This window comes from Pogonomyrmex barbatus, unplaced genomic scaffold (genome assembly GCF_055798465.1).
Source record: "Pogonomyrmex barbatus isolate J1 unplaced genomic scaffold, ASM5579846v1 scaffold1, whole genome shotgun sequence".
NCBI classification, from domain to species: Eukaryota; Metazoa; Arthropoda; class Insecta; order Hymenoptera; family Formicidae; genus Pogonomyrmex; species Pogonomyrmex barbatus.
This window is the reverse complement of record NW_028297098.1, coordinates 28,809,867-28,831,821: the sequence shown is the minus strand read 5'-3', so window position 1 is coordinate 28,831,821 and position 21,955 is coordinate 28,809,867. Positions and strand designations below refer to the sequence as shown.

Genomic DNA, 21,955 nt, shown 5'->3' with positions numbered 1-21,955 from the left:
AATAATTTATCAATGGTTGCAAATTTTATCGACATTATACATGAAAGCAAACTATCAATACAGCAAATTTTTACGTTATCGACATTAGATAATGTCAATAATTTAATATGATAAATTCAGCTTTAATAATTGAAAAATATGTTGACTTAATTATAATTACCAAAACTATCAAATTAATTAATTTTTCATAGATATTGAATATTCGTTACATTAACTTTATTATATAGCAGATTATTTGTGTGTATCGATTAATATAAAATTATTTTTTATTTATTTGGAATTCCTTTAAAAAGTACATTATGTATAAAAATTGATTGCGATCAACGCGTCGCTCTGTTAAATTGCTCATAGAAGGCGGCAGTCGGCTGATTCTTATAAACGACCTGGTTCAGGTATTCCTGATGCTGTTTCTGTTGCTCGGCAAGCCGCAAATTTTCTTCTGCAATTTTCTTGTTGAGTTCACTAGAAAATTATGTAACACTTAAAGTATTGTTTACATATTTAAATATAAAACTTCCATTAGCGAGTTTTCAAACAAGTTTAACAAATCATAATTTTATTTTAAATATGTTAAAAATATCATTTAAAAAATTATTTAAATATTTTTTTTAATAAAAGGAAAGTATAATTACGTATAAATATATTATGTATAAAGTTAGCTTCAAAATCTTACGATTTTCTTTGATTTAATTCGCGCTCATATGAGTATGCAGTTTGATTGTGCAAGTTCATTAAGTGATCCCAATTCTCGTTGATGCGTTTCTCTTCCAGTTTGATATTCTAGAAAAACAATTTGAACAAGAACTTGTTTGTATTTTTATGCTTGACAGTTTTTTGGATGGTTTATAAGTATCGAGCACTTCAACTATGCTGCATCAACTCGAAAACTTTTTTTCCAAATATATTAATAATATGTCATTATGAATCTACCATGAGGTCATCTTATGATGCATTTAGCTTTCAAAATTCATTCAAAATTGTTGCATGCATTGTTACGGGATAACATATATCACAAAATTCACAAAATTTTTACTTGTGCAAAAAAAATGCTTGTCCTCTCACAATTCATTAAAAAACGAGACTCGTTTTATGTTGCTTTAATTTTAAAGCAACATTTTATGTATCGGGATAAGTTAAAAAACAGATAATAAATTTGTCATTATAAATAAAAAAGTATAGAAATAGAATGACATGTTGTATTGAAATTTTTTAAATTATGATAGTTGTGTATAAAAGAACTAAAGTAATGATAAAATTAATAATTTGAGAATTAGATTAATTAAAAATAATTAGGTCTACTAGGAGACTATCGATGATGCAATTGATATAACGCAATTTTTCCTCTTATACTAACTCGGATCTCTTCTATTTGTTGCAATTGAGCATCCCTGAAGACCTTTAACTCGTCCGCAGTCATGCCCTTGTATCGGTTCACCAGCGGCTTGTACGGACCGCGGGTGCTCTCAGCCTGTTCTCTAGCTTCGGTGAGGAAATCTCCAGTCACGTGATTATAGATTTCCGCTTTCTTGTCCTCCTCGTCTTGAACGGCTTCGCAATGACGGCGATGATGTTGCTCCTCAGCCTGCAATCGAGCGGAAATAAATTCCGCGAAACCGTCGCGGAGCGTTGAAGGATAAGGGCCAGAGGGAGAAAAGCGGAATTAATGCGAGAGCACGAGTGGAAGTAGAGAGAAAAAAAAAAAAATCGACGGCACTTTGTTGTGGTTTATCGGGGCAAATTATCGCGGCACTTTGCACGATGATGTCACGAGGTTTATTCATCGACCGCGAGAGACTCGTGTAGGTGACTTTTATATCCTGCGGCGAACTAAAATACATGCGGATTGCGCAAAAAAAGTCTCGCCGTGTCTTTTGTTACGTTGTATCTATAGTCGATTATTATTAAACGCTTCTCCATCACTTCTGTTCTTTCGAAAAAGGAAAGTTAACTACGGCAGAAACATTTATAATACTTGAAAAAAAGAGAAAGGAAAAGAAACATTCTGTCATGGTGGTAGCATAAATTAAAATCGATCTTTAAAAAAAAAAAAACCTGTTTTTATCGCGGTTCTATAACTTTCGAATATGCAAAATTTTCTTCAAAAATTTTCGTTTTAGCATTTATTAGCATTTCTCATCCAACAGATACGCGAAAAGAAAATTTGACCAAATATGATCGATCTGAAAATAATTTTGGACTATCAAAATGTTTATATAGGACATTCAAATTGATTGCTAAAATATTAAAATTTTTGTAAGTGTAATCATCATATTTAAGTATTTTGCATAATTACTTTCACCCAACAAAATTATTAAATCTATATCCAGCTAAATAATTTTTAGATATCAGATATTTGCCAAATTATTCTTTCATATTATCTTCACATTTTTTTTCAGCGTAACTTTCGAACAAATTATATCGGAATTATATCGGAATTTTCCTATGTAAGATCCTACGTAAAAAGGAAGATTTGACCCTATTATATATATTAGGAAAATTGAAATCGAAGACAAACAGACAGATAACGTATCCTAATGTGTCAACATTATCATATTAAATATAACAATGTTCAGATCGATCGCTTCATTTGACATAAGTGGGCACGTATTCAAATACAGATATGTTCCTACCGTCAATCGGATATGATCAAGCGTTTGCCGACGAAAACCTCGTTTTTTTCCGCGAAACGCGAAATTTTATAAAAACCTTACCCTTCTCGAGCATCCATCTTATTCGCCAGACCTGGCTGCCATCCGACTTGTACCGCTATCAAGTCGGTCAAAGGAATTCAGTTTTTGCCGGTAGAAGACGCGAGAGCAAAAAAAGGCGGAGACGCTAGACAGATCTTGCGAAATGCGAAATAGCTTTGAGCAGCAGCAGCAGCAGCAGCAGCAGCAGCAGCTGTTGCTGCGTGCCCAATTCAGAATGGAGCCAGAATCGTTTTGGAGATACGTACGGTTGACTTTACCTAATTTGTTAAATAAATTGAATGGAGGTCTCGTCACCTTTGTCGCGTCGCGGATCTTAGATCAAAGAGAGCAAAAAGAGAGAGGGATCCTGTACCAGAGCGCGATTAAACGTCGCCGTGGCTTCATTCAACCTTCGCCGGCATTCCTCCTCCATCCGCGCCAGTGCCATGGCGCGCTTGTCCCTGGAGAGGACGACTTCCTGATAGGCTTCCTCGGCATCCCGTCGCGCCTTCTCAGCCGCCTCACGCTCCTCCTTTTGCCTTTGTATCCACCAACGCATCTGCTCTTTCTGCATCTTCAATCGCACGGGAAGATTGCGATCCTCGCCCTCGAACCTGCGCAGCCGTAATATTTCATCGTTCCTCCTCTCTTCCGCGGCGTTTACGCTCATTACCATTGCGCCAGGGTGAACAGGCTGCGAGGTAAATTATTATCCGCGCGAAGATCTTTTGCAACGCGAGCGAGGAGTAAAAGCCTTGTTATATCGTACGCACGATAATCACGATTTGCCAAAGCGAGTTTCTTTCGCGAGTTAATTTCGGCATTTTAACACTAAAACGACCAAACTTGTCCAAATGAGGCAGATTTCAAATTTGAAATGCGGATTATCAACGTTATTACGTCATTTTATTCAGGAAAATGTCCGTCCACAATTGTCCGTCCGCTGAAAGCTATTTATGTTAATTATTTAAGTATTGAAGAAATTAAAAATAACAATAGCCAAAACGTTTTTTTTTTTTTTCAATTGACGTATGTCGACTATAATAAAACTAGTTCAACGTTGATTGTTCTAGTGTTAATATTACGTAATAAAAATTAAGGGGAGTTATTGGAAATGCAGGAAAAAGAATAATGAGCTTCATAAGCGTCGCGCACGTTCCTCTCTTCGTCTTCTTGGAAGCCCGAGATAAACTTCTTCGGGACTTTTCTTCCGATCGCACCACTTATTGCTGGCGGTATTAATCAGGCTATTTACGCACTTCTGAGCGGACGCGACTCCCAAGCTCGGATCGTCGCCATTGTCATTCACGCGTGCTGGAAGCGATTTCTTTAGCGCTTCTGGGTCATACAGGTCGTAATCCCGACGGTCCTCCGCTCGCTGATGCACTCGTCGGAAGGACTCGACCTCCTTGTTCAGCCTTCGCCTTTCCTGCGAATAAGGAAAGTAACATCAATTCCTTCCGATCATGGATTTCTCAATCGAGGCACGTGACACCGAAATCGAGAGTCGAGAGTGCCAGCTGTACCGAGCGGACATTCCCGCGTAATTATCGGCATTGACGGCACTCGACTTACCTCCTCCTGCCGTCTCTCCAAATGCATGGCATGCTCGCTGCTGCGAATAAGAGCCTCGTCCAATTGACATTCTTTCGCCCGTTCCCACTCGTGCTGTCGCTTCTTCTCCTCGACTTGCTTATCCAAGAACGCCTTGTCTATCTGCAAATGTCAGGGAAACAATCGCGCGAATCCTGTAACGATGTGACATTGAAGTGGGCAACTTCCCAGACGTTAGATCAATCATTAGATGTCGCATCGTATCTCATCGAGTGACATTTGTGGAATTTACGAGTTAAGAATATTGAGGAACGCAACAAAATAAAGCGAGATCAACTTAAACTAAAGCGTAGATTATACAAGCAGATTTAATATTTGTACATTTTTTAAATTAATATTTTCTCAATTGATTTGAAAGAAGGATACCAGTAGTTGATAAATCGGATTAAAAATTAAAATAGATTCGATCCAAATGAGATATAAAAGTCTAACAAACGATATTGATTCCTTACTCCAATTTTTCTAACGCGAGGGTTGAAGATGCGCAGTTTTCTCGCTTCCTCGAGTTGTCGTTTGCGTTTTATAGACGCGGCGATCTTGAGATCCTCCGGAGTGGCGCGTTGTTGAAACTTGAGCATTTTGGATATTTGTCGCGAAAACACAAGTTCTTTTTTTTTACAACAGCGAGGTTATCCGTGTAAAACTGAAAGCGTGAATATATCTAGACTTTCCGGGTTGGGCTCGAAAGTGAAGTTTCGCTGTCCAGTTTAGTTACCATGGAGAGTTTGCCCGTCGAAAAGAATCGAGGGTCGAGAGTCATAGCACGTGACTGATAAATTCCAGGTGCACAGTGTTCATTTAGAATGGAGGAAAATAAAGCAGCATATTTCATTTAATTAAGGGGAACTAATCCTTGTGTTATCATAATTTCTTGTATTTCTTATTGAATTATAAAGTCGGCAAAACAACTGCATTAATGAACTAACTCTTGAAAATAATTTCTAAATCTTCGCTACAAATTTGAACGACGCGAGTGTTGCCGCTTCTAAAAAAATGTGTTTTCTCGATTTATTATATAAATTTTCTATTTGATAGGTTTTTCTTTGATAATTTTTTTAAATCCCCTCATATTCATTTGTAATTACGAATGTAAAATCAATACACGGTGATTTGAACGTTGCGCGATCTCGGCTGTTTGACTTCAGCCATGTGATTATTTCTTCGTCAAAATAAAAAAAACGAGAGTCTGATAATTATTCAGCTGTTAGAGAGACGTACATATATACATACGGGCGTGTCACGTGGATAGCAGCTGTCGTTGGTATAAACATGTGTATCGCATTATTATCTGTTGATTTCGTGAAATCCATCTTACTCTTCCGCTACGCTGTGCCGATCCAATTTGTCATCGTATTATTGTGGCGACACGCATGATAACGCGATGCAAGAGAGAAAGAGAGATGTCGATTAAACATTTTAATTGGGTTAGCCGTATCTCTGCCTCCTGATAAAATGTCTCTCACGAGTCCAGGGGCCGCATAAACATAAGCCGCAGGGTCGCATTAAAGATATATAACCCTCTTGTCGCGGTCGCAGCTTGTGCTTTCTGTTTAGAAATGCGAAAACAAAACATCGACAACAAAACATCGTTATTTTAATTAGCGGCCGAATTAAAGGCCGATTAAATTGTGACAGATTTTGCAGTGAAAATATTATAACTCTGAAACGCTACTTCCCTGGAAGGAGTAGTAATGAAGTAGCTCGATTAATTCTTTTGGCACAATTTATTCAGCGTGTCGACTATTTTAATATCATTATTGCGTTCTTTGAATATTTTTCATCATTGTATATTTTTTAAATTAAGATTCTTTTCATGTAAGTCTTTTCTTTAAGAAAAGTTTTCTGAAGCCGTTTCTAAAATTCATTTCGGTCTATAATTTGTATCAAAATTTAAGACAGCAATTTATTGCAATTTTATGCGCAGTGCAATTGTAAAAATAAGAAATTAAGATACACGTAAATATCAAAACACACAGTTCAAAAAATTGTAAATGAAGATATTTCAAATTTTTTATCTTCAAATCCGAGAATTCCGAGAATTATAAATCATGCAAAGTAGGCTTAAGAAACATATTTTATCAAATCGTTCAGAAAGTCGTCAACAGAAAAAAATATCTCAGCTTTCTACGTGGATTGTAAAGATCATTCACGGAAAGAGGAATGAGCGGGTAAATCTAGGGTCATGATCACGTATATATCAGTCTTAATTAATTTTTCCGGACACACGCATCCCTTTTGTAAGATCGATCGATCGTACGCGCTCACATTACAACGGAGCGCCGTGAAAACGCTGTTGTAATTTTAATCGTGTGAAAACTACGTTACGATACGATCGATAGAGAGACATATAGTTAATCCGGCTAGTCTATGCGGATCTGTCTTCCCGTGGCTGCGCGAACCACCGCCATATTCGAGGTCAGACGCGGGGCGATCGGATGCCACGCGCCCCGTTCATCGGTGAAAAATCGTCGTTGACAACAGACTCGACGAATGCGATAAGAGGATTCCTCTCCGCCTCTCTGCGCGTTCGTGACAATTTGCGCCGCGAGTATCCAGTTGTCGCGATATCATCGGTCCCCGGAAAAAGAGAGAGAGAGAGGGAGAGGGGGAAGAGAGAGAGAGAGAGAGAGAGAGAGAGAGAGAGAGAGAGAGAGAATGTGTATGCTGTATGTGTATGTGCGTATGAGAGACAAAAAGAGAGGGAAGATGCGCTCGCAGCATGGCGAGACTCTCGGGCGCCTGCGTGGCCGGGTGACGTCATAGGCGAACCGGGCAGCTCGTCGTCCACCAGACATTCAGTCTCGCCTCGGCGTTCGAGGAGGTTGTACGCGCAGTTTTTCTCGCAGTCTTTCATTCTCTCCTTCGCTACCGAGCAGCCTTCATCGTCCGCGCGATCGATCCCGGAATTGATCCTGATCTCCAAGGCATCCGTCAGCGGGCGGATTTAAAGACGTGTGAGAAGAGTGCCCGCACGCGCGGTCGCCTGGATAAAATCGGTCATTCACCCGGTATACGCGACTACGAATATTCTTACGCAAGATTCGATCGGAGAGATCGGAGAGGAGTCTAGCGCGCGCGCGCGCGCGCGCGCTCCGAGAAAAGTTTCTCTCTAACGAGGATCGTTAGCGCGGATCGTTTTCCTCGCCGGGAAAGTCGATCTGGAAGGCGGGACTGTCACGGTATCGCGTGCGCGACTCACCATCGCGAGTGTGACACGTGCGACCCGACCCCGCGGGTGGATCGAACAAGCCGCGGTTGCATCTCGCGGGGAGATGCGCGCGGCGTGAAGTAGGACCTCGCGCGTCAAGTTGGACGGTCTCCTCCCACGGGATCCCACCCGCGGTGGATGGTCCCGGATGTGACGTCGTCGTCGCCACCGCCGTCACCGTCGTCACCGCTGCCACCGCCGCCACCGCCGCCACCGCCGCCACCGTCGCCATCGCTGTCGTCATCGTCGTCATCGTCATCATTGTCGCGATTGATTGATCTTTGCTATGCGCCCCGAGCCGTGACTACTATGAGAGGATGAGTTGCTCGGTGAAGATTTCTTGCGGCAAGAGCTGGGCCGGCTCGCAGCGCAGGATCGGTTCCCTCGCGGAGGAGGCGAGCGCGTGCCCCGCGTCCGCGGTCAACTGCGCCGGCCTCCAGACCGTTCAGCCGAGCGCGACGTTGAACGCGACGTCGACCTCGAGCTCGACGAGCACGACGATCAGCCCTACGACCGCCACCGTCACCGTAGCCTTCACCAACCCCATCGTTATCACCACCGGCACGAGCACCATCACCGCCGCTACCGCTGCCGCCACCACCAGCATCAACGTCATCGCGCCCGGCAACCAAAGGGTGGTCCCACCACGCCCCGTCAAGTCCATCGCCGCGAAGAAGGGGGAGGACACCACGAAGCTGCTCAAGTATATCGACGACAACGTCATCGGCAAGAACGGCACGTTCTTTGGGCCATTCGGCCGCAGGAAAGGTCAGTGATCAATATAGTAGACTTTATCATCCCTTCGTCATCCCTTCTCGCGTATCTCTGCGTCCGCTCGTGCCACCCCGCTTCTCCGCCCCAACCCTCTGCGCGCATGGCGGACGCGCCAAGAGGCGAGTTGCGCGATTCACTCGCGAGTTACGATTACTTGGGATATAAGTTAAGTGACGCGTGTGTCACTTTCCACTTCTTATCGCTATCTCGTCACTCGACGAAGGAAGTCATTATCTTTCTAGCGAATCCTCGGATGACGATTAGCATCCCGATGAAATTGTACACGCTCGTTTCAAGATTTCAAGACCGTGGATCATTTCTTGGAGGTTTATTCAGAATGAAATTACGTAGGAAATTAACCTGTCTAAATTTAAATTATTTAAATTATTTATTATATATATATATAAGCGCGCTCGTTTGTTGCAAAATTAAATGTAATTATTCAGAAAAGCGACGTCTAAAATTAGATATGATTATATTTAATTATTTGTCACTTTTACAAGCAATTTCTTTATTGCATTTTGAAATGAGATCATTTTCTGTTTCTCTCTCTCTCTCTCTCTCTCTCTCTCTCTCTCTCTCTCTCTTCACTGAGATTACTTTTAATCGAATAACATTAGTTTTTTAATGACTCGATCATTCCTTTACAATCTCTCATAATTATTTGCAAAAAAATAATGCGGTAAATCACTTTGGGAATTCATGTTTTTAAAACTCTTCTCTCGGAAGAAAAACATAATATAATTATCATAAAACGCTCGTAAAAGTTTGTTTACAAAATGAAGGTGCGATTATCTGCTGTTACTCCGAAAATCAATGAAATAGCCGTGAGTCATCAATATTGTAATAACGGCATCGCCGTGCCGTGCAAAGTTTAATCGTATTCGGACTGATGTAACTTTCTGATTATCTCTGCCGTGCGAGTCGACCGAGTTAAGTGCGAAGTTGACGGTGACGAAAAATTCGCTTCTCGAGTTATGCCGTGGCGTAAGCTCGCGCCCGCTCGATTGGGACACCCTCCAAGTGCCGTTGGCATATACCATACGTAATTCGATACTATCCCTCGCGAACGGTATCGCCGAAACCCTTGCCGTGTGTGTTCCACAGTATCCTCAATTAGCAAGAATAAAGCCGTATATTTTTAGTCTCCGAGCGATCGATTGCAGGAGATTTCCTTGTTTACTCGCGCGCAATCAAATCGATAACCGATCGATCACCGTCGATCGAAATTTCCCCAGTGCCGTTCCGCCGCTCGTTATCTCGCTACCCACCCTTTAAATCAAGCGCGTATATATAGTATATATGGCTATGTCTCTAATTAACTTAAGACAACTCTTGACCGGAGCGTCGAGGATGTTCCGTGTAATTGGGACACACGGCTCCCGTGTGTAATCATCCCCTTCCTATCCTTTTCATGACAAAAATAGTAAGTTTGTTGAAAACAAGTTTATTACAAGATAACGTCATAAAAAGACAAATTTGTTGGATTTAAATACAGGAATGAAAGAAAATATCAATAAAAATCGACGATATTTTTTCTCTAACTTGATAGTGATTGTTTAAACATTTTTTTAATTTAAAATAATAGTCTCAGAATCTAAAAATGTTTTCTCGGTCCTTCTACTTTTACGATTGAAAGTATCGACTTTAGGAAAGAACGTGTCAGAGTGGAAACATTTTCTTCCCAGCTCAGCTGATATCTTCGATATGCCTATTCATAGTGAAGCACTCTCTGTGCTTCTCGCAAGTTTAGATCGCGTTATTGCACAATATACCAATACGCTCCTTTCACTTTTGCATCCAAACAAAACGTAACGAGCGTAACACCGCGAATTGAACGAGTCGGTGATTTTTCCTTAATAATTCGCTCGGTTTGCCGAATACCTTCCTTCTCGTGTCGTCGGTGTAAATACACGTAGCTGTCGCTAAAGTTATTCGGCGGTTTCCATCGTGCGGCTGACCATCGGGGTGTCACTGGCCGAGTACTCACCTCAAAGGTCACGTGCTACCTTGGAAACTCCATTCGTCGCCGCGATCAATAAGGCTCGCGTGAAAAGCAATCGTGAGGGACCTTGAACGTGCGAAAGAGAGAGAAAGAGGAGAGAGACGAGGAGGAGGAGGAGGAAGAGGAAGAGGAGGACCTCCCTGTCGGAAGAATCGCCGGTGATTTTAGCGTCGCGATGGACGACGGCGGACTATTTGGAGTACGAATCGCGGTTTATTTGCGCGAAGTCGGTTTCCTCGGGTGTACTCATAAATATCGAGCTGACGTCATGCTTGGCGCGATGGCGACCTTAACTCTCTTTCTCGCGCGCGCGCTGGATAGCTCTCTAACGGAATCGCGTGGCGGCCGAGTGTCGCAAAATGAAATATCTTACGTCGACAGTGACGATCGACTTATTTGCTTAACCAAGTGAAAGTCCGACAGTCTTAAAATGCGGATCGACTCGCGCGCGAAGGGGACTGGTAGTTTCTATCGAATTTATGAGTTTCTACTTCTATTTATGGACCTCGAGACGAATATTCCGTCCTTCTCTCTCGATCGAGCGCCCGTCTCGGGGAAACATCCACGTCCGATTATGTTGCAGAGTCCCGAGTCCCGAGAGAGAAAGAGAGAGAGAGAGAGAGAGAGGGAGATTCGCTCGTAAAATCTCGGGTACCGGTCCGTACGCACGCCGTGCTGCACACGAAACGATCTCGTGATATTCTACGCAGTTCGTGACCTCCGTCTCTTAGTGACTCGTGTCGCTCATATAAATTGCTAAAACTGTCCCGCGCTTACGCTGTTCCATCGAACGAATAGACACGGTATCGCGCGCGTTGCCCGACGTCATCATGCTCGCTAATTCGATTTGCTCTTCGATGGCACATGGCTTTTTGCTCGAGCGTCAAAACCGCTTAATGGGTTGCTCGCGTAAGCGTGAGGGAGCGCAACAGCGTTTCCACGTAGACGGCAAACACCGAGGGGCATATTGCATACTGCCACAACGCGATCTAAACTCACGAGAGGCACAAAGAGTGCCCCGCCGTGATTCAACATCTTGGAAAACGTCGAGTTCGAAAGAAGACAACTTCCGACGACGATCGCTGATTCCTCTTTGGAACACATTCCTTTTTCAACCTCGATACTTTTTCTGGATCTTTTTCTGAAAAAAAATAGTTTTGCTGAGATAAAAATTTGGCCAGGTATAGATCTGAAAACAATTTTATTGGGCCATTAGAGTAATTAGAACGTTCACGTTTTCAATTGTTGTTAAATATTTTATGTTAAATATTAAATGTAAAATATTTTTCCAGTATTATCATTTTAAGCGTCCTACATAATAATTTTTGACAAAATTTAACAAAATTATTTTCAAGAGTATTTGATTAAATTTTTTTAGAAACAAAATCGTTCTTTCCGTGAATTAATTTGTAACTTGTAGCAATACACACGTTATTTATGTAACTTTCGCGTGAGCTTTACGTAAAAAAATACGTAATTACGTAAATATCTTGCGATTAAAAGTTGAAGACTATTATCAATGAGACAAGCGGCACAACAAATGCAAAAACGTGATTGTATCGCTTAATTGTATGACAACGCGGCAGCCACATCTTTAAAACTTTGCACGTCACAGGTAAAGTACTGATAAATATTGTTCTCCAAAATGTGACGAACGTTGGGAAGATGGCCTTCATCGCAAAACAGGTTCGCCGTCGCATGATTCACGATAACGCTTGGTGGGAAATGACGGAAATTTGCATGAAATTTGTAAATTGGGCCGTATTATTTAAAATGGAAATTCAGAATTCCGCATTAAATACAAGCCTCAAAGTTGCAATCAAGTCATATTTCAAGTTTTAATAATCATTATGAGAAATGGAAATAGAAAGAAAGACGAGATCTTCTTTGCTTCTTTTTATGTATTTCTTTTTATTACAAATCACATTTATAATTAACAAATGCCAACGGGGAAAAAAAAACGTAAAGATATTCGATGCGTCAATTTAGAAAATATCTTGATTTATTAATCGTGATTTTTAGAAAGAGATTTCGGTGCAACAAAAAGCGATGCGTTGACAGCGAACGAGTTTCTCGTCTCTCGAGAGTGTCAGATGTTCGTGATGGACGATCCGTTGTCTTCCTATAGGTTGATGTTGGTCTGACATGTCTCGAGGTCGATGGGAGATGCGATCCTGTTAGGCCACTATTTCACGCGCGGGTCCATGGTCACGTGACGTCCCGGAGAAATAAGGATGACTACGTCATCAACAAAGAATGACTCGTTCATCTCATCTCTCCTCCAGCATTCTCGTCTGGCAAACAGGCCGAGTCAATATTTTATCGGAATTAAGAAATTGGAGTATTGTCAAGAAAACCTATTTGGTTAGTTAAATATTTGTCAACTCTTTGTGGTTTCTTTCGACATTGTCTCGAAATACCGATGTTGCCACAACTCTACAAATATTTGAAAAAAAAAAAAAAAAAAAAAAAATAGCGAATTATGAGCTTGTGTATTTTCGGAATCTTCATCCGAGTAGCTAAAATATAATTTAAGTATTCAAGTTATCCAAAGAGAGAATTCGATGGGAGAAATTATTAAGCGTTTTTATCATCTGTAATTTTTCTTTTCTCGCCGGACAAATGGCGAGTTCCACCGCAATTTCGACTTCGATTTCGAAGGTATCTCAACAACAGCGGATAAAGCACAATGAGTCCGATCGAAGTTCAATAACGCACGCACGCCCACGCGCACGCATGTACGCACGCACGCGTCGTTTCCCATCAATTCGCCAATTTCGTCTCATGCGTTTCGAAAATGCAAATACCGAGTAATGCGTTCCCAGATCGACAATAATGGCGTGTTTGACCCAGTTTTGCTTGTCCCGTACCAGCTTGACCCAGTTTCTTCCCGGTCGTCTCGGTATACTGAATCCCGAGTGCGAATTGGTGGATTAAAAATATTCTCACTTTGCTATAATTCATTCTCTCCGCTGGGTAGCATAGAATACGTAATCGCCGATTCGCATATCGCAACTTTTTGCAAAACGCTTTAATACTTTAACTTCGCCGTACAAATGATTAAAGCCAAGAGAGAAAAATCGTGATTTCAAAGAATTATGAAGCGAAGAATTATGAAAGATCTTCAAAAAGCACGTTGAAAGAGGAGGAGTCTAGACGTGGACGAAGGATGACGTGAACGAAAAAAATTTTCCATCTCCAAATACTTTCGATAAATTTATTTGGATAAAATCACGTTTCGATTGATAATGAAATAAAATAAAATTTCGCGCGAGCTTAAAGTAGATATCTATAAATTAATAATGATCACCAGCTGATAATAATTTATATCGAGTCGTGATCTCGAAAAATAATTTATAAATAACACATAGAGAGGTATTTGTATTCGCAGCCGGTATATCAATATTTTATATAAATCGTGATCTTAGATTATTTTTCTAGTAATGTTTTTTTAATCAACACAAGGAATTAGTGATATAGCATCTGGCGTTATCATGTGCAGTGATTCTTTTCTCTATGTGATTGATATCTACAGATAAGTTTTTCTTTATTAAGATCTGCACACATACACGCGTCTATTTCGTAATAACAAAAAGGTATTTTTTACTAATACGAACAGTAATGACCCAGACAGAAAAAAATAGCTATCCTGTAGCGAGATAAGACAAAGCGATAGCTTAGCTAAATAAAAATTAGGTAACGAACAGATTGTCTGATTTATTTATTATCGGCGTTGATTATGTAAACATGTTGATCGTTTGGATGTAAAGTGGACTTATTTCTATCGACAATGCTTTCGGAAAAAAAATCAACAAACATTTAACGAGAATCAATATCTTTCGTTCACAAGAAAAAAAAAATTAATTGACTTACTCTTACGTAGCACAATGTGTGTTGTAAATCATCGATTACTTTTGTTTTCATTGAAGCAGAACACAGGCGCTAGAGTTAATTAACCGACAGTAGCAATTAGCGGCGATTAAAGGAATTTCTCTGAAGGACGATCTGTCACCGTGAAGAATTCGAAGGATAATTCTTGCTCTCCTCTTGGGAGAGCAGCGTAGTTGGCTATCACGCGATACGCACTTTTATACGCATATACATATTACATATACGCGTATCGGATCGCGTCGCACACAACGTCAGCATTGTACGACGAGACACAAAGGCGAGTATTCACTCGGTGTCACCGCGTCGAACGTGCCGTGAATCCTCGCTGGACCTTCGGGCTGCAACAAATCCCGGTTTTCGATCGGAAAACTACTCACCGGAGGATGACTAATCTAGTCGAGATCGAGAAACGATTTGCGCGCGCGCGCGCGCGCAAATCGGAACGTCGGCGGTCGGATTTACTTAGCGGAAAATTTATCGTGCGCTCGAGTAGCGCGTGCGAGTCAGCCTATCGACACGCCGTGTTTTTCGATTAAGGCAACGGTATTTGTGAGCAGCCGATTATCAGATAAACTAAGTGAATCTCCGATCACCGCTATGATAAGTAGCGATTCGCTACGTTATCGGGCCCCCGTTAGAGACGCGCGAAATCTCGGGGGAAACTCGCATCTTTCTCCGTTCGTCTCGTTGAGTATGCGAGCTGCGTGATTTTCGATTTACGACGTTACCCGGGATCGGATTGCTCGCATGTTCACCTTACGAGCGGCTCATATATATCGAAGTTGCACTTTGTCGCGTTTTATTTATTGTTTTCGACATTCGTCACTCGCTCTTCGCTGACACGCTGCAAACTACGCGCGTTGACGCGCTCTCGCGATGGTCACGATTTCGCGCGCGACAAATACGCAGTTGAGTCATTCCGCGGCTCGACTTGAAGAGCAAATGAAGAACTCCTATCGTCACGCTCTTCGATAGGAGATATCTTAATGCGCTCTTGTAGATAAAAATGTTTGACACGGTTTTTTTGCCAGATCAACGAAAGTCATCGATGAAAAACAAATTATTATCTTGCCAATAATTATGCCGTCGAGTTATTTTTATATTATTGTTATTATTATTATTATTATTACTACTACTACTGCGAAAAAACAAATATCGAGTTCTCTCTTCGTTGATTACAATCGATTTTTCTCGCTTCTGTTATGTGAAATGGAAATGCAATTCTAAATGTCTGACATTTCTCGCAGCTCCGTTATGCCGTTAATAAACAGCTCGACTTTCTTGCTTTGAAAGTCTCGAGACTCGCTTTAATATTACGTTATATGAGCGCATTTAAGACGTGTTTACTAGCGACACGCGATGCCGACGTTAATCCAGGAAATTGTCGCGGGCTCTCAAACAGCTAGCCGTAATTTCCTCGCGCGTGCGCGCGCGCCACGGGACACTCTCGATCGAGAAACGCGAGATAACAATAATTCTTGTTTGAACTGAATGTCCGCCGCATCGTCTCGGGTTCCGCTACAACGGATGTCCGATAGCAAATATCTAGAAATAGCCGTGACGCCGACATTGAATCGTTATCGAGCGAACTCTACCGCTTTGTCTTGCGATCTCGTACTTTTACTAGAGCAAATATTTGAAACTGGAAACGTATTGCAGGAGCCACGTGCAAAATTACGCATAAACGTTTCGAGCTTGACTCACCTCTTTGCTTCGCAAGCTCTTTGAAACGCAGCTTTCATGTTTGCAGGTAAACTCAAACAATTCGATTTTATCCATCACGCAGATTATTGAGGATACGGATACATGGAAAGAACTGTTTTTGCTAAATTTGACTAAAAACTTGGCCAGATCTGAAAATAATTTTATTTAGTTACTAAAATATTTACATAGAATTTACATAGAATATTCAACTTGTTAGATTATCACAAATATTTGTAATATAATAATCATCCTGTTTAAGCATCATGCATAATTATTTTGATGGTCTAATAAAATTATTTTCAGATCATATCTGGTCAACATTTTTAGATACTTTAACAAAATAATATAAACAGCTAATAATTTATATTAAATTAATTTATATTCATCTCTACCATAGATTAATTTCGATTTAGATATATTCTTTACCTTTTTCTACTTTTTCGAATTATAAAAAAAAAAAAGAAAAATAAGTTGTACCGAAATTAGTCAATCTACATTGGTATACTGACAGAAAACAAAATAGTTCTGACAACTATGTTTATGACAATTATGAAATTTAAGCACTTGCAGCTAATTTTTCAAAACGATAAGTACGAAAGTAGTGTCAAATACGATAAAAGTATAGTCATAATAATATATGTGAGTTATTAATTGATCGTGAAATAGCGACTCAATTATAATTTTACGTATGAAAGACACGAAACGTGTAGCGATTCCGGTCCTGTTCTTCCTTGAAAACGCGGTGAATGTCCCAGTTTCTTGTCCGCTTATTGTCTCGCGGTCGCCGTAAAAGAATATGGTCGCCGTGACCGTGCCTCGAGGAGTTAAAGGGTTATTGGAGCGGCTGCCCGTCGTTTAGCCGTAAACCCGCATTCGAAAGGTTTGAACGCGCGCGGCCCCGAGAACGGGATACGTTTTGTCTCGTCGCCGCGTCTCGTATTCTCGTATGTAGGTGACAGACGCGATCCGCGAGGCGAGGTCCGTTAACGGGATGGCCCGTGAGATGTAGACGTACGTGTGTATGTGTGTGTGTATATTTTATATATATATATATATACATATATATATATATATATATGAATGTATATGTGCCACCGATCCCAGAGACGACGCGGATTCTCGCGTCCTCGGGAATGTGTCTCGCCTTCCTCTTAAGGATATCGCGGCTGTCCTGCCTTTTCACGGAAATGGAAGAGCCATCGAATTTACTGCCCCGTTCGTGTTCTACCGGATCGACCGCCATTATCTCGGGGCAATTATATCGCTCCTTTTTCTTCTTCATGAGCCCTGAATCGAAGACGGAATCGTATAAACTTATTCGCGACCGACAACACTGTGTCGGCCGCTCATTGTCCGGCGCGAGGATTTTACGAGCGCCGTCATTACGACTGCCCGCAACGTGGGTGTAAACTTAAATGCTTCTCTTCTCGTTGTCTTAATCTTCTTTGTGATAACGTTACGATCTTGCCATCTTTAGCTTACGATCCCATCTCACGTGGCCCTTGAAGTCTTAATTGGTCTTTAAATTAAATACTTTTCGAATACTTTCGTATACGATCGTGGAATAATATTTGAAAAGGAGAAACGTATCCTGTTCGAGATAATTTCGTTCATTATTCGCGAGTATTCATTGTTATGATAGTCGTTTCGCGTTATTCCGCGACACACATAGAGAATTTTTTATTAGCATTTTTTTTTTCTGGGATATTCTGCGATATCGTGACAACAGCATAGAGCACTTATCACTACGCGCATTAGTCAGCACCCCGCGCGTGTTGGATAATTTGATATCACGGTGGAATCGTGTATAACGCACGCGAAATTGTCGGCGAAATGTTTTTAACCTTTGCACGTCGGCTTCGTTCTCGCATACATACTCGGTTACATGCACGCCAAGTGCAACAACTATGCATTAAGGAAACGTAATCATCTTACGATTAGCCGATTATTAAGCGAGATAACAGACATTTTGCGCGAGGTCGATCACACCTTTTTTATATTTCTGCGAAACTGGATTTTTCTAGCTGTTTTAAATATTTTTTTTTATACACAAATATTACAGCTTTTTTTCGAAAAATCATCAAAATACATTAAAATGTACATTTTACCGTTCTTCTTTTTTATTCAGAAGCGGTGATTATGTCAATTGAAATATTTTATTTACTTTTGTTTTTCTATCTGATTATATAATTAAATAATTATATAACATTTAATAATAGTTTATTACGCATGTAATTTAAATTTTACAAAACATTAATATAAATCGATTCGTGTAAAATAAATATATAATATATGTATTCAAACTGGAAATGTATTTAAATATGGAAAACGTAACTTGTATTTACTCGCTGGGATAAAGTAAAAAAGAGATATCTCATACCGTTGATATGTGATTTTTATTTATTATCCGAATGACTAGAAAATGACGTATATTCTAATTAGTTTTTACTTGTTCTCGCGAAAGCGGAAAAGAAACGAAATAGATTACAGTGCATTTATGCAGAACTCGCTTGCGTTTGGTAAGAAATGATAAAGCATAGTTGCATGTATAGCATCGACTATAAAATAGTTGAGTTCTCTCAGCTTTGCTATTTATAGCGATTCCGTAAAAAGCGCTGTTATTGCTGCATTGATACAGCAATTTACTTATAGTGATAAGAAGAAATATATTTACGAAATAAGATATGATCTGAAATTCTGTTTATATATAACTCTTTATCGCTTTTATATTGAGTTTTTGTTTGACATGAACAAGAGTACTAATAAGAAATAAGTTAAAGATCAAGACAATAGATGTATTAAAATCTAGATACGATAGATACGATAGATACGAAAAAAATGAAAGCCGTGAATTTATTTTCTTTTCTTCTACGCTTTGGTGAACTCCGTAACGAAAGTCCAAGATCATCAGATCTTTGTCCAATTTGCTCAACGAGAAAATGGAAAGCGAAAATCGCGCAGAGTGTTACGGTATTCCGAAATCGCGTAGAGAATGCCGGCGGCAAATTTTCCGCAATCGGAAAAATCCACTGCCAGTCTTTCTCCTCCCCTCTTTCTCTCTCTCTCTCTCTCTCTCTCTCTCTCTCTCTCTCTCTCTCTCGCTCTTTCGCTCTTTCTCCTTCTTTCGCACGCGCGGATGCAACGCGGTGCATATACAAATGCAACGCGATGATAATAGCGCGGCGCGTTGCGCCGCCGACGGCGACGGTAGTCGATGTTGGTCGAGCGCGACCGAGCGCGTTCACCCGCACGCTCGTTTCGTGCGGCTAGGTTCGAGATAGAATAGCTTTACGCGCCGTGCCGCGCCGCTCGATCCGCTCGGTGCATTACGTAACGTGCTTTACGCACCACGTAAGCGTTGCAGGCGGAAGCGGGCCGGGCGGCTGTCTGCATTCCGCGGCCGCGTCCCAGGCGAGGAGGAGGCAGGCGACCATTGTAACGCGACACGCGCTATCCGCTCATCTGTTTGCATACGCACGATACCCTCGGCGACTCGAAATTCAGGCGGGAATATGAGGAAGAAAATCGCCGTGTCATCGCGCCGCGGTTGGAAGAAAGTCTTAACTTCGTACGATTCGTAACTTTGTTGTTCAGAATATATATAATTACATCACGCAATCTAAAAAAAGGAGAAAGAAATGTTGGATAGAATCCAGAATGAATTAATTGATACGCATGTAAAATTTTTTTCTTGTTATTTATTTTGTCGCAATTTTATAATATTTCACACACACACACACACACACACACACACACACACACACACACACACACACACACACACACACACACACACACACACACACACACACACGAGTTTAGATTGAAATAGTTGTGTAATCGTCGCATTAATAACAGGCCAGCGAATTTTCAGTTTGAACATCTCCCGAGTTACCTTTGAACTTTCTCGACGGTAACGTATCATCCGTATTTTAAGACGCATGATTCTTTTTATATCCGAAGTGATTCAGTTTGCAAAACGAAACACGCTCGGTTCCGTGAAGAGATGTTCAATCGTTATTTTGTTGTGTGCGCCTGTGAGATATCAAAAGATCTCGCGGGATAAAATCAGGGAAGTGGTATATGCGATGCCAATTTCTGTTTCGCACGTTCTATCATGGACCGAAGCACGTTACAAAATGGTGGAAAGCGCATTATTAGAGAGGTGCTTTATAAATAGACACTGTGGAGATGAGAAAGAATATACTTGTGACTGCGATATACGAAAGCCTCGAAATAAAATGTACGCCTCGCGCGTGTGATGCTCGCGGCAAATTATTACTCGCTCGCTTTCAGCTCTTTTTTCCAAACGTTTCCAAGGCCTAAAAAGACACATAAATCGCGTAAAAAATTCATATTATTTTTAATTTTGAAACAATATTTCATCGATTTTTTTGCATTTGACAAGCGATATTTTCATCTGTACTTCTCTCTGTCGCGCTTTACGCGTGAAAAATCTCATTTTGTACATCAATAACGTTTCATCTCTCGTGTGTCAATAAAGCGACGATAAAGAAATATGAAAAAACAACGATGCATTGTTTTAGAGTTTTCTCGCTTGCGGTTGCTATGCGAATGCGCTTTCCACGTTGTTTCTGATACACTTCGGTAAAGATATCAAACATGAATTAAGGAAATAAGCTCCTGTACGAGAATGCATGGTCGAACGTTTCGTAAGACGAAATTGGAAAATACGGGCAAGCCGAGAATTTCTTCTCCCTCGGCGGCTTTACCTTGAAAATTCACGCGCAGTTGTACGTCCGCGCGTCGACGCATCCCAACTCGATTTTACGAGAACCCGGAGGTTGGCCGGGTGTAATAAGGCGACGAGGAGTCTCAAGGTCGCGGTATCGATCCGTCAACCCCTACTGCCACCGCCTACTTCTCGACTCTCTCCGCGATCGCCTCTCCGTTCTCGTCCAGCATCACGGATTTCCGCGATACGGCCGAAAGGCGAGGCGAAGGAAAAACAAACGAAAAACTAACGCAAAAAATATTTTACTTAGAATTATTCATCATTTTGCATGGGGAATTAATTCGATTTAATCGATTTGACTCCTGAGATATTAGAAGGTATCTTTAAATTCTTAGAAAAAAAATCTCAAACGAATTTTTCGCTAAATTAAATGCGTGATTTTTAAACAGGCTTAAATCATCAAAACTTGTTCTCGTAAGATATTTTGAGAAAGTTTCACTTCTAATATCTGCGGGCAATTTGTGAATGAGGGCCGAGAATAGCGAATCTAAAAAGCGGCGTTCGCGCGATCTCGTAGATAGTCGCGTTCAAGACAATTAAAGAACGGCCGCGCATTCGTTATGCAAGACTTTCCATTTGGGTCTCGTTTCGTTTCTCGTGAAAGGTACGTGAATACGAGCGACAGTGTAACATTAAAGTTGAATTCCCTCGCGCGAGAGAAAGATAAAGTGCTAATGTTATCGAATAAAAATAGCTGGCATTGTATAATTCCGCGTGTTATGTCCCAACATGATTTAATAAAACGATTATTCCAAATGATTATCGATCGACTACATTTAGCGAATGATTATCAATAGATAATTCAACTTCGATTACAGTTATCTATGTCGATTATATCTGTCTGCGCCTCTTTTTAGATTGTCATCGAGTCTCGCTCTCGGAAAATTCCGAAGAAGACAACGGCTAATGACTAATAACAATTAAAAAAGACTCGACAATTATTTCGCAAAGGAGAAAGAGAGAGAGAGAGAGAGAGAGAGAGAGAGAGAGAGAGAGAGAGAGAGAGAGAGAGAGAGAGAGAAACGGACAAGAGAATCAAACGGGATCAAATTCGCTCCGCGCTAAATTAGAATTATAAATCGTGCCGTATCAGCCATTCCAAGACATTCTATGACCAACCTGAGAATCCCGGGTACTTCGATCGGGTGAAAGCGCCTGGATTGGCATCGCGCATGATCAACCGCGGTCATAAGTATCCGCGATTCCTTCTGCTCGATTTCCTTCCGCACGATCGGGAGCCGATGGAAAAACTGGGTGAAGCTGCAGGGAGCCGAGGCGTGGCCGATGTCGCCGGAATAGGTTCGTTTTCTACG

General features: G+C 41.0%; 2 protein-coding genes and 1 long non-coding RNA gene across 7 annotated transcripts in view; 1 reads left to right on the top strand and 2 right to left on the bottom strand.

The window, feature by feature from the left end:
* Positions 1 to 248: 248 nt before the first annotated feature.
* LOC105433311 (RIB43A-like with coiled-coils protein 2) lies at positions 249 to 7,638 on the bottom strand. 5 transcript variants are annotated; one of them, XM_011648563.3, is made up of 10 exons: positions 7,504 to 7,625; positions 5,523 to 5,631; positions 5,020 to 5,073; positions 4,757 to 4,947; positions 4,266 to 4,406; positions 3,950 to 4,119; positions 3,064 to 3,304; positions 1,355 to 1,582; positions 674 to 780; positions 249 to 462 (listed from the first exon to the last, which is right to left on the bottom strand). In XM_011648563.3, exons 4-10 carry the CDS (start codon positions 4,880 to 4,882, stop codon positions 321 to 323), a joined length of 1,155 nt encoding a protein of 384 aa, XP_011646865.2. In that variant the 5' UTR covers positions 4,883 to 4,947; positions 5,020 to 5,073; positions 5,523 to 5,631; positions 7,504 to 7,625; the 3' UTR covers positions 249 to 320. The 5 variants fall into 5 exon arrangements, with proteins under 5 accessions (XP_011646865.2, XP_011646866.2, XP_011646867.1 ...); XM_011648564.3 differs by having other exon boundaries at positions 5,535 to 5,631; XM_011648565.3 differs by lacking the exon at positions 5,020 to 5,073 and having other exon boundaries at positions 5,535 to 5,631.
* Positions 7,086 to 21,955, top strand: part of LOC105433312 (uncharacterized) — a 49,167-nt gene continuing 34,297 nt past the window's right edge. Inside the window, exon 1 of the mRNA XM_011648568.2 lies at positions 7,086 to 8,280. Coding sequence (XP_011646870.2) covers positions 7,830 to 8,280 — 451 coding nt within the window. The 5' untranslated portion in view covers positions 7,086 to 7,829. The remainder of the gene's footprint in view (positions 8,281 to 21,955) is intronic.
* The window catches only part of LOC148938329 (uncharacterized), a 32,470-nt gene continuing 22,689 nt past the window's right edge, over positions 12,175 to 21,955 (bottom strand). Inside the window, exon 2 of the long non-coding RNA XR_016141331.1 lies at positions 12,175 to 12,585. This is a non-coding gene — a long non-coding RNA (uncharacterized LOC148938329). The remainder of the gene's footprint in view (positions 12,586 to 21,955) is intronic.